General features: G+C 39.3%; 1 protein-coding gene across 1 annotated transcript; it reads left to right on the top strand.

The window, feature by feature from the left end:
• Positions 1-6,083: 6,083 nt before the first annotated feature.
• On the top strand, positions 6,084-16,004 carry ctsd (cathepsin D). The gene is made up of 9 exons (XM_056375025.1): positions 6,084-6,243; positions 9,625-9,781; positions 11,387-11,510; positions 11,633-11,751; positions 11,859-12,058; positions 13,510-13,632; positions 13,935-14,079; positions 15,046-15,144; positions 15,434-16,004. The coding sequence occupies exons 1-9, from the start codon at positions 6,179-6,181 to the stop codon at positions 15,593-15,595; spliced, it is 1,194 nt and encodes a 397-aa protein (XP_056231000.1). The 5' UTR covers positions 6,084-6,178; the 3' UTR covers positions 15,596-16,004.
• Positions 16,005-16,188: the final 184 nt, after the last annotated feature.

The following is a 16,188-nucleotide window of genomic DNA, read 5'->3' as shown; positions in this document are numbered from 1 at the left end:
AGTGCTGGAGTACTTACTTTTAAAACAACCTACTGATGCACTGACATACTGTAAAAAAAAAAAAAAAAAACCTGTAGACTACTCCACACATGCCCCACCTCTTTGCTCATTTTTTGATTAGCTGGGAGTTAGGGGCGGAGTCAGGCACTGCCAAGATGGCAACGATGGTGCAGCTCACTCTGAGCTTCAAAACCGTTCCTCAGAAACCTGTGGGTGACGTCATGGAGGATACGTCCATCTTTATTCACAGTCTGTGGGGCTGTGACATTATAAGCCGTGATTGTTTACCAGCTGTCCTTCCTGCATGTTAGAAGTGTTCGGTCTCTGAATCTGGCGCTGTCCTGGGTTATTCCTGTTTCTGAGGACTGATGGTCAATAACTTATTGTGACTAATCAGCCTTGTCATTTACCTCACCTGCCAACCTCACTTCATCAGGAACACCCATTAGGCCGCATTAGGCTCTACCCATGTCTTAGTTCCTAATTAAGTGCGAGTGGAGATTCTGGTGGTTGAGTCTTGAAGACTCTCTCCCTCCATTCCACTCAGCTTTGCCTCATTTTAAGAGTTATTTAGTCATCTTTGAGCCTTTTGTCTGTGGCCTTTTCACTTTCCTTTTTTGCCTGAAGTAGATTTTGTTCTATTTTGTTTTGACTTTTCAGTTTATTTTAGTCAGAAACTGTGCAGTGTGCACAAAAACAGAAGCTGTTGCCACAGAGTTGTAAGAACAGATGTCTAGACTTATAACTGGCGGCTATAGCATTAGAATTCCTTAGTTGTGGCTATATGAACACTGCAATGGTTTAGAGAGGGGTAGTTGTACCTGCGCAAAACAATCAGTTCTGCTGTTAAAGTCTCGTTAATTATGTTGTTAAATAGGTAATTCTCTGTTTGCTGCCTGAGTCAAATTGTCTGAATATTTTTGCATTGATTTTCATTTATCAGGACACAGAGCAGCCAGCAGGGGGCCTCAGGCTACTTGGTCAAACAGCCACAAATAAGTGATTAGGCAAAATTATTCGCTGTTGAAATCAGTGTTTGTCAACCTCATATTGCTGCAGATGTGACTCACATCCCTTTCAGCTTGTGACCCATGTTCCTCTTTGTTGTTGCAGTTTGACTTTGTTGAACAAATGTTCTCATGATTGTCCACACGTTTCCCATCAGCTCGTATTTTCCATCTGATATGATGCTTTGACGTTGTGTCCAGACTTCTTTGTTGCTGATAAAAGCTGCTCAGCCTCACATGACTCACATTTGTTTCAACTTCCTAATGATGATTAAGTTCATTTGAACTTTGTTCTTTTCCACAGAGTATTAACCTTACTCTAACATTACTTTGTCAACTTCTTCAATGTGAATAGTCATATAATAAAAAATATATTAAACTTTACTTTTATGTCTGTTTTGGACCCCTGGACTCTTATATCCAAGTAGTAAAAGTTCACAGCTTCTGATTTGTGAAGGGTCCCTGCAGCAGTGTGGATATTTAGTGGTTCATCATGACTTGATTTCATCCACATCCATAAAATCCCCCAACGCTCTCTTCTAAAGTCATTTAGTTGTGTCTAAAACCTTCGACAGTGTTCAAACCTCTCTGTCTTGCCGTTATTACAGACCTGTCTGAACTGACAGCGACTCGCTCAGACTCTCCTCTGTTGAGTGGTGTTTTTTTTTTATACAAAGTCTATGCATTTAACCCATCTTTGTCAAAGGCTTATGGGAAATAGGGTTCATCAAAGGCTACTGAACCTCTCTTCTGATTGGTTGACTGTTTTCTGTGTGATTGAATAAAAATATAGGCGATTTCAGGTAAACACTTGGAAAAATCAAATCTTTCAAGGTTTGATGGTGGGTCCAGGTGGGCGGAGCTCGGGGAATGGCTGAGGGCAATGACTGCTTTGTTGTGACATCACAAAGTTCCAGAAGTCCTAACGGCGTGTTTTAAGGCTCAGTTTTTTAGTACAGGCTGTGATCATTTCTCTGTGGACTGAGCGCTTTGATACTTTTACAGTATTAATATAGAACCTAGACCTGCTTTATAACCAAAAAAGATACAATATGGGACCTTTAAACATCACCATCCATATATAAACCTGTGGATCGAAGAGTTTTACATTTTCCTGGAACAGAACCTGCTCCAGGTTTGGTTTGGCTCTGACATGGAAAAAATACAAATTTTGAAAATGAAAAATGTAGGGAATCACCAAACTTATTACATTCCACTTAAAACCACAATGAAGAGTCAGGGGATCACCAAACTCATTACACTTCCTCCTCTGGTTGCCATGAATGTTTGTGAATGATTTTTTGGCAATCAGTTCAGTGATTTTTGAGATATTTCAATCTGTACAAAAGTGATGGACCGACCAACTGACCTGCATTACCACTTGTAAAAGCCACTGAATATAAAGCACCTGCGAGTGTGTTTGCTCTGTGGAGCAATGCAGCAAATTTTCAGTTACACTGTTAAACTTTTACATTCACAGCTGTTGTCAATCCTGCAAATTAACATCTCAACCATCCATTACTGTAACTTCAACAAGTCTGTCATCATCCCTGGGTGATACATGCAAATCAAATTCGATCTCAAGATGCAGCTGAGTGGAATAATTAAACAACAGGTAAAATTTGATGGGAAAAGTGCTGCTGGGTGTTTTTAGAAAACATTTTTATAGATAGTGGTTACTGGTGGTGAATCAGCCAAAAACACAGGAAGTGATCCTAGATGTCACTGAAGTGGCTCTAATATTGATGTTTTTAAGGGTGTCTGTCACTGTCAAACATTACTCAGTCATTTCCAACTTATTCTCTACAGCAGCAGGATAATTAAACGTGTCAGTGCTGGCATGTAAAACCATATTAAACAGTTCTTAAACAGCCTCATCAGCACCACCACTGCACTAATATGTGATGCATAGAGTAGTGTATATCCGGACTGACTCATAACATTGCCATATTTTTAATAGGCCTTAGTCAAACTGAGTATTAAAAGTAAACCATGATGGTAATAGCAAGAATATACTGAGTTCCTGTTTGTTTAAACCTAGAGCTCTCTGTTTTGCTATAACATGAAAATAAATAAATAAATAAAATATACAGCTTTAGTGGGACATGGTTCTCATGAATTATCCACCTGATGATAATTATTTGTGCAATAAACCAAAGAACGATATTAATTTAAGCATTTCAATTTGCAATATTGCCCCTCTGAGATATTAAAACCCACAAATAAATAACTGCCTTCCTAATCCAGAGTCATATGACCATATGAGTACCAATCATCTCGTCTAACTCATCCAGAAAGCAAATAAACATAAATCCCAAAATGTTGAACTACTCCTTTAAGGCTTGTGCGTGCTTTGCAGACAACCTCAGGCTAAGTGAAAGTTTGTTGTTGACTTTCAGCTGCTGATGAACTGATCAGGTGGAGGGCAGCGCTAAGCAGACGTTTCCTGCCTTGAGAGGCAAATGGAAGAGCTTTAAATAATTCATGATCAGATAGAGGTATAAAATGCTTGGTCCTTATTTGTATGCTCAAGTCTTCCAGATATAATCGAGCTGGATGACAGAGAACAGCAAAATAAGAACTGATAGATCAATCAGTTTGATACAGGGACTAATACAAGACGATAGAGCTGCAACTAACAGTTTTCATTATCAATTTATCTGCTGATTATTTTCTCAATCAGTCATTTAGTCTATAAAATGTAAGAACAGCACATGGTGATATCTTCAGTTGTCTAAAAGCTACATATTTTTTAATTTAATGTCTCACAGGTCAAAGAAAAACAGCAAATCGTCACATCTGAGAAGCTGAAACTGGAGAATGTTTGAAAAATGACTGAAATGATGATTGATCAAAAGAGCTGCCAGTTCATTTTCTGTCAACTGATGGATTAACCAATTAATCATTGCAGCTCTGCAAGACAACATTTGAAGTTACCAGTATTTTCTGATGTATTGTTTGTTGACTCAGGTCTATAACCTTGTCCGAACTGAAGCCCTTGTCATTTATATGCAGTATATCTTGTTTATGGACAAGAAATTGGAGACTGGACTTCAATCTATGGTATTTCTCATATTCGATGCAAAAGAGAGTTCATCATCTTCAGCTCAGCCGTGCTACAGCTGGTCCTGTGCCGTTATCTCCAAAAATCATTTCATACATTAGGTTAGGAAGCAGATCCGCTGGAGGTGTCAGACCATTTAATAAAGTGTGAATCTTCTCCATGCGATTTAAGGTCAGGTATTGTGTGTGACATTTCCATCTATTTATTTGAATTCATAAACTCAACTTGCAGCAGCTTCTTCAACCCGTCGTGCTGCCAGACTTCAGACTAGCAGCTGACATTGTCAACAAGACATCATGCTGTTAAGAGTCTGTTTGTAATTGTGATCTTAGAGTTTCCCCCTGAGCTTTAATGAGAGAGAGAGGTTTGAGGAGTGCACACTGTGTGTGAAGCCTGTTGCTGATCTCTGATGTGTGTGGCGAGGCAGCCACTTGCTGTTCAATCCTCGTCATTACACGGCACCAAAAATCCCAGCTGCTTGTTTTACATTTGCTGGCTTCATTATAACAACATGGCAGCTGAAACACCAGCAACATTTAGCAGTGGTGGTTTTAATGATTAATGCAGCTGAATGGAATTGAACAATGGGTGAAGTGTGATGGGGGAAGTGTTGCTGGTTGATTTTGGAGGCAGTGGTTTTTGGTGATGAATCAGCTAAAAACAAAGGAAGTGAAAGTGGCTCTAATCTTGATGCTTTTAAGTGTGATCACATACGTGACTCAGTTATTTCTAAGTTCTTTTCTACAGCAGCAGGATAATGAAACATGTGACAGACTCATCAGCACCAGCATCATGTGACACACGCACTACTGTAAATCCTGACTGACTCAAAACATTGCCTAATAACATAGGCTATTCTTAATAGGCCTTAGTCACACTGAGTATTAAGAGTAAACCATGAAATAATGTTATATGGACTGTTTAACCACTGATTTAACAAGAAAATGCTGCAGGACATTTATGAACTGCTGACTTGATGGATTTAAGAACCTTTTATTAATGATGATGATAACTTTTGCTAATGGCTCTTTAGCAACTGAGACCCAAGGGCCTCTGTTAAATATTAGTTGAGACCTGATGTATTACTAAAAAGGGCTAAACCTCAAAAACTTATGAATGGATTACCAATATTTATAACTGCATTAAATCACACAGCCATGTTATTATTGAAACATTACATTGCAACAGAGACTTTATTCAAAAAACAGAACGGAAACATCTTTGCTTCAAAATGTCATAAACACATTTACATTCACCGTGTTGTTCTCTTTTAAGTTTTGCACACAGTTTCTAAAAGGATCTTGGCTCAGGTGTCCTGCAGCTCTTTTCCAGACTTCTACCCAATGATTTAAAGAGCTAAACGGACAAGAAAAGTGGAGGATTTTCCACAACCTGTCAACCCAATAATTGTTCTAATTCACGACTTATAGCTGATCTATAAAGCATTAACAAATTATCTATTAGTAAAGCCAATGATAATGGCTTATAATATGGTACCAAATTAATGTGTTTAAAAACCTTTTTAGTGAAACATCAACATATGTGTCAGGGTTTTGACTTTCATCTCATGTCTCACATTATTGACTAAGCAGCTATGTCATCACTTTAATTTCCCTAATTTCCCTATTTTTATTTTTGTCATTCCCATTTCATCTGATATATTTTTGGTTTCTTGGATCAGGGTTATAAATGTGTTTTGTCTATATAGCATTTAGACAGTTTCCGGCTTCACAACCATGTTTCCATGGTTACATTAGTAGTTACATTGGTTGTTTTTTATGTTTGTTTTGTTTTTCCATGGGGGGTTGTTGTTAGGTAAACAAGACAAATAGGGAACGAGGCATGCACATCAAATGAAAACAGAAACGTTGAATAAAAGACAAATAAAGAACAAACAGGAGTCGTTACGTTACTCGCACAAATCCATGGAAACTCGGGATCTCGTTTTAAAAATCCACCGGTAGTGACGTCACTCGTGGCAGGATTTAACCTCACGTGACGCTGACTCCACTTCAGTCAGCTGATAAAACTCGGTTGTTTGTCGACAGCAGCTCGAATTGCTCGGTCATCGTCGTGTCTATGGTTTAATGGTCCAGCTGCTGCCACAATGAGGAGTTTCGTCTTGTTCGTTTTCACGGCGTTAGCCCTCGCGACCAGCGACGCTTTGGTCCGGTAAGAACAACAAGTGCCTGAGATTGTGTATTAACGCGACTGTTGTGAACTAATGCTTGTAGCTAGCTTGCACAATGTTAACTCTGTTACCTAACGCTCAACGACAGAAAACGGTCGTTACACACACCATCCCTAATGTAGAAGCTAGCAGCCGCTGTAGCGTCGTGTTTACATTCAGAGAAGTAACATTATACACTTTTTATCTCTCAGTGTCGTTTGCTCAGTGCATGTGATCTCCTCTTTGTCTGATCTTATGACATCAGCTTACACTGCAGGGATCCACGCACCTCTGAACTGTCTGTTTATTTTTTAATCTTTAGTTAGTCTCAATTGAGTTTGATTTTCACAGGAGACCTAAGAGAACACAACTAAGACAAGCAACTACAAGAGTCATATAAACATCAGATAATAATGTGTTAAAATATAAAAGGTCCCATATTGTATAAAGTGAGATTTCCATTATTCTTTTGGTTATAATGCAGGTCAAGGTTCTATATAGATATTGTGAAAGTATCAAAGTGCTCAATCTATGGAGAAATGCACGCAGCCTGTATTCAGAAATTGTGCATCAAAACCGGGTCATCAGGACTTCTGTAACTTTGTCATGTCACAACTATACAGACACCGCCCTCAGCCGCCCCCGGCTCATTTCAGCGCCGATTCAGCATCGTTATTAGCATTTACTGTTGAGTTTTACCAAACTACAGTAGCAGGCTACAATCTGTTAGCTGTAGTTTGCCTGGCTGTGCATCATTCCGAAAACAGCCGGCCAATCAGAAGAGAGGCTCAGAAACAGACACAAGAGCGCTAAAGTTCCAGAGAGAAGAAAAAGGAAACATAGAACTATTTTGAAATGGTTTTTGGTACTTTAAACCACAAATAAATATTCTTACAGATATCAAAACTTCAAATAAAACAAAGGAAAAGTGTAAAATGTGTGATCTAAACAAAGGAGGTATGAAGGTCTCTTTGCAGAACTGTTTGTCATTTGTTCAATTTAAAAGTTGCATAATACCTGAAACGAGCTCTGCCAACACACGAGGAATATCTTAGTTTAGTTAGTTACTGGATCGTATACTGTAGCTGTGAGTTTGTTTTGAAGCTTCAACAGAGCAGATTCATAAATGATCATGAGATGATTGTTTCTTCTTGTCCGTGAGGAAGTCCATCTGACCTTGTGATACAGAGGACGCTGATAAGTATGACATTTTTCGTTAGTACTAAAGTACTGTGATAAACAGGATGTAGCTGCTGAAGTAATGGAGCAGCATGACTGTACAGAATATCTTTGTACAAACTTGTTTTTTTGTGTCCTTTTCAACACAGTTTGAAAAGGACAAACAGCCCTGAATGTTAAACAGGAAACTAAAAAACAAGTCTGTGATAAAAAGCATCAAAGGGAGACTGAAGACCAGTCAGAGCTGGGCATATAAAATCATGTCATCTGGAAAAAAAATTAAATATTTAAGCACTAAGTGGTAGTGATATTTGTTATTTATGCACAGTGTAAAAAGTAGAAGTGTTTCCGGGGATCCATTCATGATACTTATTATAATCCTGTGCAACATGTCAACCACATTACTGACACCAGAGTCTGTGCTGCGAAAAATAAACATAGGTCACGTTGAGGCCTGTTCACACCTCAAACTGTTGCCGTCCTCCAACTCTCACTCAGCCAGTTAACCCTAAAACACAGCACTTTCACTCCGATGGCATGTATGAGCCCGTTTTAGCCATTCATTGTAAAATATTCAGTGAACTGCAAACAACTGTGTCATTTGTAAGTGCTGGGTAGTAATCGGTGCTTTTGTGTTTACTGTCATTCATTATACTCAGTCGGTTAATTACAGAGCTTCAGCAATCACTCATTTATTTTACTAATCAATAATCATTTCAAACAATTTTCAAGCATAAACATTCACCACATCCTGTTTCTCAAATCTGAGGACAAAATCTTTGTGTTTTGGACTATTGATTGAGTAAAATAAGCAATTTCAGCATTTAGTCACTTGCGTTTCATAAACAAAACAATGAATTGATTGATGGACAAAATAGTCTGCAGATTAATCAGTGACGTAATTCGCGGCCTTAGTTCGTTAGTCCACAGTTATGGAGCTGTATCCCATCTTTAAATGGTCCAAAATGCTGCAGCCAGGCTTCTGGAGACAACATGCAGGGAGCTACTAGTGGAGTTTAGAATAAAATAAAACATGAATTACACGTTGAAGCCCCTGAGTACGTTTCTGAAGTGCTGTGTCCTCACCAATTGTCTGTTTGATGATTTAAGACCCAACTTTAAATGAGGGTAGACTGTGCATGTGCTGTGTCTGGCTGTGAACTCTGCAAGAGATTAACAAGTTTCTCAGGACTCATCTTTAAACTGATGTTTTTTTCTTTCATTTTGTTTCTATTTTAATTATATTTTGTTGCTAGTGTTTCATACTGTGTGGTAAATGCTTTTATTGTGAAATATTAAGTAACTTGTTCTGAAAAGCGCTATATAAGTTAATCATTGCTCACTTTAGTTGCAGGTGAGTGACCATGTTTTAGGCTACTTGTTTTAGGGTAAATTGTAACAAACACTTCTAATTTTCACATTTTCTAGACTAAATAATTTACAAAAATCTTCAGATAAATTGGCAGTCAAGTGATTGTGAGCTGCAGCAGTTTTCAGTGATCATGAAGATTGTGGCATGTGCTAAAAATAAAGGAAGCTTTTACTCAGTTTGTGTCACAGTTTGTGGTAAATGACTTTTTCCACATTCTGCTTTTCAAAAGCCACAGTGCAGCAACATGTTCGTCTAGAGTTGTTTCGGTCACATGTTTGATTACCAAAGCATTTGTTCTGTGAAACTGTGCAAACACTGAAGTTAAAAGTTAATAATATCAACAGTATGACTACAGTGTAAATGAAGTACAAAATTTGCTGTTTGTTTAATATTTAATTTCTTCAGGGTGAAACTTTGTTGATGCTGAGAGCAATTATTTGACTGTTCCTGAACTCAACAGCTGACAATGTTATGTCACATAGAAATATTGAGTTAATGGGGCATTGTGTTGACAAAAGGGTGGTGTTTGGGTGACAAGCATTGCGGTATCATCTGCAGCACTTGTATTGCAACACACTAAATGATAACACTATAGATAAGGGCTCAGAACTGGGTCAACCGTAACCTATAAGGTCACCACAGTCTGTGTTTGTGTTTAACAAATGAAGCAGCTGATGATCAGAATGAATTCCTGCTGCATTTGTATTTTTTTAATACAATTTAAAAAAAAAAATAAATAAAAATAAAACAAATCTGAAATGTGTGCATGGATGAAAGAGGTCATGAACTAGGCTCATAATTAACTGTCTTAAATCATTTTCTTCTCGTCCAGAATTCCCTTAAAGAAATTCCGTTCCATCAGAAGGGAGTTGACAGACTCGGGGAGAAGAGCGGAGGAGCTTTTGGCCGACAAACACTCCCTTAAGTACAACTTTGGCTTCCCCTCCAGTAATGCACCCACTCCAGAAACCCTGAAGAACTACCTTGACGTAAGTATCAGTCCAAACCACTGACCTGTGGACCCTTAAGTCTTCACTTTCCCTAATGCACCATGCAGAAGCTAAAAGCCAAGCGGAGGGAGAGCAACAACAAAGGTCCTCTTGTTGTGGCTGCCTCGGCCATCTTCTGTAAATCCTCCCAGCGGAATGGAAAATTAGACTTGGCTGTTGTGACAAGTAAATCTGCTGTTTGAGAACGGCTGATTCATTCTGATGAAGGTTAATATTGGCTCTGAAGTGATAGAGCTGTGAGATTGACAGAGGAGGAAACTTTACCATATGACAGCTGAGTCAATGTTGGCTCCTGATCTAAGCCTCTTCACCCTCGTCAGCTCATGGAAATATTGTTTGTTTGCTCTCGATTTTACTTCTAATGTTAGGTAATTACCTGTTTATCTTCCATAAAGACATTAATCAGCCTTTAAGGATTCTGAGAGGAGAAGGCTTTCAGATGGATAATCTCTCTAACTACTGTTGCTGTTTTACACAAAATGAGGGGTGTTGACCCTTGTGACTAAAGCTAGGCTGATTATATTGATCAACATTGGCTTATCCAGTGTATCTGCAGGTCTTAAAGTAAAAAAAAAAAAAAAAACAAGCAAACATTGAATTTGGTTTCCTCAGTTTGAAGTAATAAAAAGTCTTAAATTTAATTCATGAAGTGTTAGAAAATTTCTCTTGCCATAATTTTTTTTTTTTCTTGTTTTGTTCGTCCATCAGTCCAGAACTCAGAGATCTTTCATTTACCATTGTATATGATGCAGGTTATTGATCCACATCTGTCGTTTTGTGCCTGGAATCCTGGAGTGGTGTCTGCCTGTTTGAAAGTTTTAGTTTGTCCATGTTTTGAGCCCAATTCAATGGCATTTTGTGTATTTTTTTAATGTTTAAAGTGCAACATTTAAGCCTTTACGCACAAAGACTTACAATTCAAAATCTGCATAAACCAAATCAAAACCATTTAAACAGCCAAAAAAAAAAACCCTTCATATTTTCTGTAATTTGACTGAATCAATCAAAAAGACATTAAACTTCTGCATTTTGCCTAGAAAAGCAGAAACTACTTTGTGGCCTCAATGACTCGACAGAAACTCTTACAATATTTAGAAATAAATAATTTTGCCCCAAGCTGTCGGTCACATGAAACAGAAGTTTGCTTCAGCTCCTGAACTGATGGAGTAATCATTTGCTTTGTTCAGTGGAATTGTTAAACTGCAGTAGCTGATTTATTTACACGACTCGGTAACTATGTGACCTGCGTCCTAATAACATTTGCTGACACTGACAGCTGTGAGGCCTCATCAGCAATGAGAATAAAACAGACTGACTGACTCACTTTGTACAGTCATACCTTGGTGACATTGTTTTAATCATAAGACCTGCTCAGTTTCTCTGCTGTAGTAGAAATGACCCGTTTTCTGCCATGACACAAGTATTTTTCTGAGTATATGAGATTAGCTGCAGAATTATTTACCAGGGGATTTTTAAAGATCAGATTATTTGAGCCCTGGAAACACCAGCTAAATCTCTTTCCAGACACTGATGGTTGCTTTTAATAATAATAATAAACATGTTTTTTTTTTTTCTTCTCACCAGGCCCAGTATTATGGTGATATTACCCTGGGTACCCCTCCTCAAACCTTCAGTGTGGTGTTTGACACGGGTTCCTCCAACCTGTGGGTTCCCTCCGTTCACTGCTCCCTCTTAGACATTGCTTGCTGTAAGTCCTAATGTAGCTACAAATACATTACCAGTAAATAATAATATTCCTGTTGTGCACTTTGTCTCTGTAGAATGACTTGGCGTCTGACTTACAGTGAATAATAACATCTCTTTTCACAGTGCTGCATCACAAATATAATTCTGGCAAGTCCAGCACATATGTGAAGAACGGCACTTCCTTTTCCATCCAGTATGGATCTGGCAGTTTGTCGGGCTACCTCAGTCAGGACACGTGCACAGTAAGCTCGTCTCACACGTTAGCACTGTCACGGTGAACTGTAGTGATGTGAAACCCTCTAAGTTCTGTTTTTTTTTTTGTTTTTTTTTTTTAAATTCCTGTTTCTAGATTGGAGACATAAAAGTGGAGAAGCAGGTTTTCGGAGAAGCCATCAAGCAGCCTGGCATCGCCTTCATCGCAGCAAAGTTTGACGGGATCCTCGGCATGGCCTACCCACGCATCTCTGTGGACGGGGTGGCGCCGGTCTTTGACAACATCATGAGCCAGAAGAAGGTGGAGAAGAACGTATTCTCCTTCTACCTGAACAGGTGGGACTACAGATGAAGGAACTTAACAGCCCCTAATTTAATGTGTAGCCATCGTCACAGGTTCTGCTTCTGTTTCCACTGAGCTCCACCTGATTTTTGGGGTGTTCCTAAACCAAAATTGATTTTTTTTATTATTACTCCACACCTTCACTCACCTGCCATAGTTTGCTCCACTACTCATATTGTGAGGCTTTAGTTTTCAGTAATCTACTTTCATCCTGTTTTTCCTGGTTTCTGTTAGTTGTCCTTGTTGTAATGCGACGACACGTCTGCTTGACCAGTCACAATCAACAGCGCATCAGTGTCAAAGTATAGTTCACAGTAACTCGTCTCCAAAGCAGGGAAACACAAACTAAACCAATGGCTACAGTTAATGTTTGGATAAGTTCCTGCAGTGGAAAAGAGCAAATGTTAAAAGTTGCATCACTCTGCACGCGCTGCTGTAAAAGTCACAAACAGGAAAAACACTGTACAAGCACAAACTGACAGAACTGACCACTGCCAAGCTTGTTCCAGCAGAGTCCCTGAAAAAGTCTGGGTTAGGCCATTCAAATGTTGCTGTCACACAGTGTACAAGCATCTGTGGCTGGTATATGATGCCTGTGTCAGTAGAGGCCACTGATAATGGAAGATAAGGGAAATGTGCAGATGGATCATTCTCACACGGATGAAAACATGACATTTCTTGTACTTATCTGAATTTTGTGTTTGAATATTTTTGTTTAACCTCCTAAGACCCAAGCTCTATTCTTTGCTATATAGGCTGATTGGGACCTGAGAAAAATGATGTCCACATATGAGGACATTAGTTTTAAATTTCGATTACTGAGTGGCAGTATAATATCCTCATATGTGGTCACCAGGCCCTTGTTGAGAAAGAGTTAGTATTGTGGTCTAGAGAACCCAAAATGTGAGGTCCACATATGTGGACGCCAGGTCCTAGGAGGTTAAGACTTTTCAAATTTTTATTTTATTTTATTGGGTAAATTTCAAGATTAAGTTTTATTTTAATTTTACATGGATGTTTATCAGGAGAGCTTGAATGTTAATGTTGCGGCTGCTTTAATGGTCCTTAAACTGTGGAAATGTGTTGGACTTTGAGGCATCTGAAAACTGGTAACAGTCTAAATGAAAAACTGTACCAGCCTTCTTAAAGAAGCTGGTTGACCAAAATAACATGAATGGAAACAGAAATACTTTTTCCTGAAGCAGCTGGTATGAACTTTTTCAGTGCTTTGAGGGACACAGACAAAACTCCATTATAATCTGGAGAGCCGTTTCAAAAGCATGTATTTAGAAATGTCTCCATATAAAAGCCAAACTATCTGCCTGGCTTGATAACACAGGGTTTCATTGAGGAACAACATTTTAACTCCATCCTCAGCAGTTGTATCCTGGTGTTTGTCTCCCGTGGCGACGGTCAGGTGTGACTTCATGTTTTGTTCTCTCAGGAACCCAGACACTGCGCCCGGCGGTGAGCTGCTGCTGGGAGGAACTGACCCCAAATACTACACCGGTGACTTCAACTACGTCAACGTCACCCGCCAGGCCTACTGGCAGGTCCACATGGACCGGTGAGTGCTCAGATACAACACCCACACATCATGATATTGGTTCTATCGTCATTGTAAAAAGGCAGGTTTATTTATTGTTTCTCTGACTGGTGGCAGCACAGAGGGGACACTCTTAGAAGACTGTTTTCTTCCATTTAGATTAAATAATTAATGGAAAATAATCAACAGATGAGTAAACTGTAATTACAGCCCTCACTACATGCTTCCTCTAGTGTGTAATTTCCAAACCTCCTTGGCAACGGGACACAGTGATGCTGTTATTATACTTTCAAAACTAAAACGTGCATGTTTGTGTGTAACAGGATGGCAGTGGGCACCCAGTTGACCCTGTGTAAGGACGGCTGCGAGGCCATCGTGGACACCGGGACGTCTCTGATCACCGGCCCCTCTGCCGAGGTCAAGGCCCTGCAGAAAGCCATCGGAGCCATTCCACTCATACAGGGACAGGTGGGATGGACACAACAAGCCTCACTTGAAAACACTGAAGAAAAAGAAAAGATAAAACATACATAACTTTATGAAGTTATCCTCTCACTTGTCAACCAGTGTCACTGAACAGGTAGTTCTGGAAAATGATTTAATTTGGCTGCAGCAGCTACAGAACTTTAATCCCTTGATGCAGACAAACAAAGAGGGACACAGGCTTGAACCTGAACCACAATCTACTCTACTGGTTTCCAGCAGTTTAACTTGTCCTCTGCAACACCAACTCCCTTGAGTCCTGGGTCTGAGGAGCAGGGCTCAGTCCTCGGGTCCATTGTCAAACTGCTTTAAGCTCAGCGCTGGTTTTACTTCATTTAGGTTAACCAATAGATTCAGATAGAAACTAAAAACAAATACAGTCTCTCTATCTACAGCACGCCGATTAAAGGGTTCCCAAAGCTGCGTCAAAAACAAATCTGTTAAATGGGTCAGTAGGATGTAGCACAGTTGGTGTATGTTAGTATTCAAATTTAGTTTTAAAATGTCAGAACAATGTGAAAAATAAATGTTTTATCCCCACTCTAAGTAACTTGGAAACTTGGATTTGCTTAACGTTTATCAGAACAACCTCTTCTACCAGGAAAGTTTTTGAGAATGAGATGATCAGAGATGCTGCTCAAAAACCTTTTTAAGGAAAGAGGAAAGTTTGCTTGAAAGTTTTCAAACTTAACAGAAAACATGAAACATCCCATGGATGTAAAGAGCTGAAAGGTTTTGTCAAGAAAAACACTTGGCAACATTTTTGATAACAGTATGTTTCATGTGTTGATCTGTTTTTTCATACATAAATGTACCATTGTGGAATCGGATTAGACTGCCACAAAATTAATTTTGTTTTATACGTTCAGTCTCCTTTCATGTCATTTATGAATCTCATGATTTGAACTAGAAACAGACATGTGCATTGAGGTGATTCTGGTTGTGTTTCAGTACATGGTGATGTGTGACAAGGTCCCGTCGCTGCCCGTCATCACCTTCACCGTGGGCGGACAGAGCTACAGTCTGACCGGAGAGCAGTACGTCCTCAAGGTGAGTCTGTTTGCAGGAGATGTTGTTTTCATCCAGCAGGGGGTGAAATGGAGTCAGCTCCAGCAGTAACAATACAACACTGTGACTGAGTGTTGCCTCATAAACTAAACAAGTGCAGCTTTGTTTGATTTGGCAAAGCCAGGAGGAGGCTGGTGTGTTGTCTGAGGACTGATTACACACAGATTCATGTGGTTGCTTGTTTTTCTCTTTCCTCTGGACTTTGTTGTATTATTTATTTTATATCATCAAAACTTGACAGCAGCCTTGTCTCCGTCTTTGTCTCATCCAGGAGAGTCAGGGTGGAAAGACCATTTGCTTGAGCGGCTTCATGGGTCTGGACATCCCCGCCCCCGCCGGGCCCCTGTGGATTCTGGGAGATGTATTCATCGGCCAGTACTACACCGTGTTTGACCGAGAGAACAACAGAGTGGGCTTTGCTAAGTCCAAGTAAGCACAAATGGCACTGAAACAATATGTTCAAGTGCAAAGCTAAAAGTACGAGTTTCAGGAGAGAAAAATTCAGAGCTGCACGTTTTCTGTTGCTTTGCAATCAAAAAGTATTTAGCAATAGATGTTGTGTAGAGCATAAATGCACTGATTTCCAGCAGCGTGCGTGAACAAGACTGGAGAGTTGATAGGTTGTGTGATGGGTTCATATGATCAGGGATGAGTTGATTGTATCGGTACTGCCCTTTTCAAACATGATCCTTTTTTTTCTTTTTTTTTTTTCTTTTAAATCAGGGATTTGTTTAAAACAGAACACTTTTAATTTGAATTTTAGGAGGAAGTTGATCCTCTACTACTGAATTTGTGATGTATCTTAATGTGATTGGCCTCAATAAACACTTTTTAAAAGATAATCTGGTTTTACTGTTGTGTAGCTTTAAAGATCCCATATTGTATAAAGTGAGAGGTCCAGGTTCTATATTAATACTGTGAAAGTATCAAAGCCTCAGTCCACAGAGAAATGCACACAGCCTGTATTCAGAAACGGAGCCCTAAAACCAGCCGTCAGGACTTCTGTAACTTTGATGTCACAACAAA

The sequence above is a fragment of the Seriola aureovittata genome, chromosome 1 (genome assembly GCF_021018895.1).
Source record: "Seriola aureovittata isolate HTS-2021-v1 ecotype China chromosome 1, ASM2101889v1, whole genome shotgun sequence".
Classification (NCBI taxonomy): Eukaryota; Metazoa; Chordata; class Actinopteri; order Carangiformes; family Carangidae; genus Seriola; species Seriola aureovittata.
This window is presented reverse-complemented; position numbering and strand designations above follow the sequence as displayed.

Coding starts and splice junctions, on each gene's coding strand:
- ctsd (XM_056375025.1), top strand. CDS start 6,179: ATGAGGAGTTTCGTCTTGTTCGTTTTCACGGCGTTAGCCCTCGCGACC. Junction 6,244..9,624: donor ACCAGCGACGCTTTGGTCCG/GTAAGAACAACA, acceptor CTTCTCGTCCAG/AATTCCCTTAAAGAAATTCC. Junction 9,782..11,386: donor CCCTGAAGAACTACCTTGAC/GTAAGTATCAGT, acceptor TCTTCTCACCAG/GCCCAGTATTATGGTGATAT.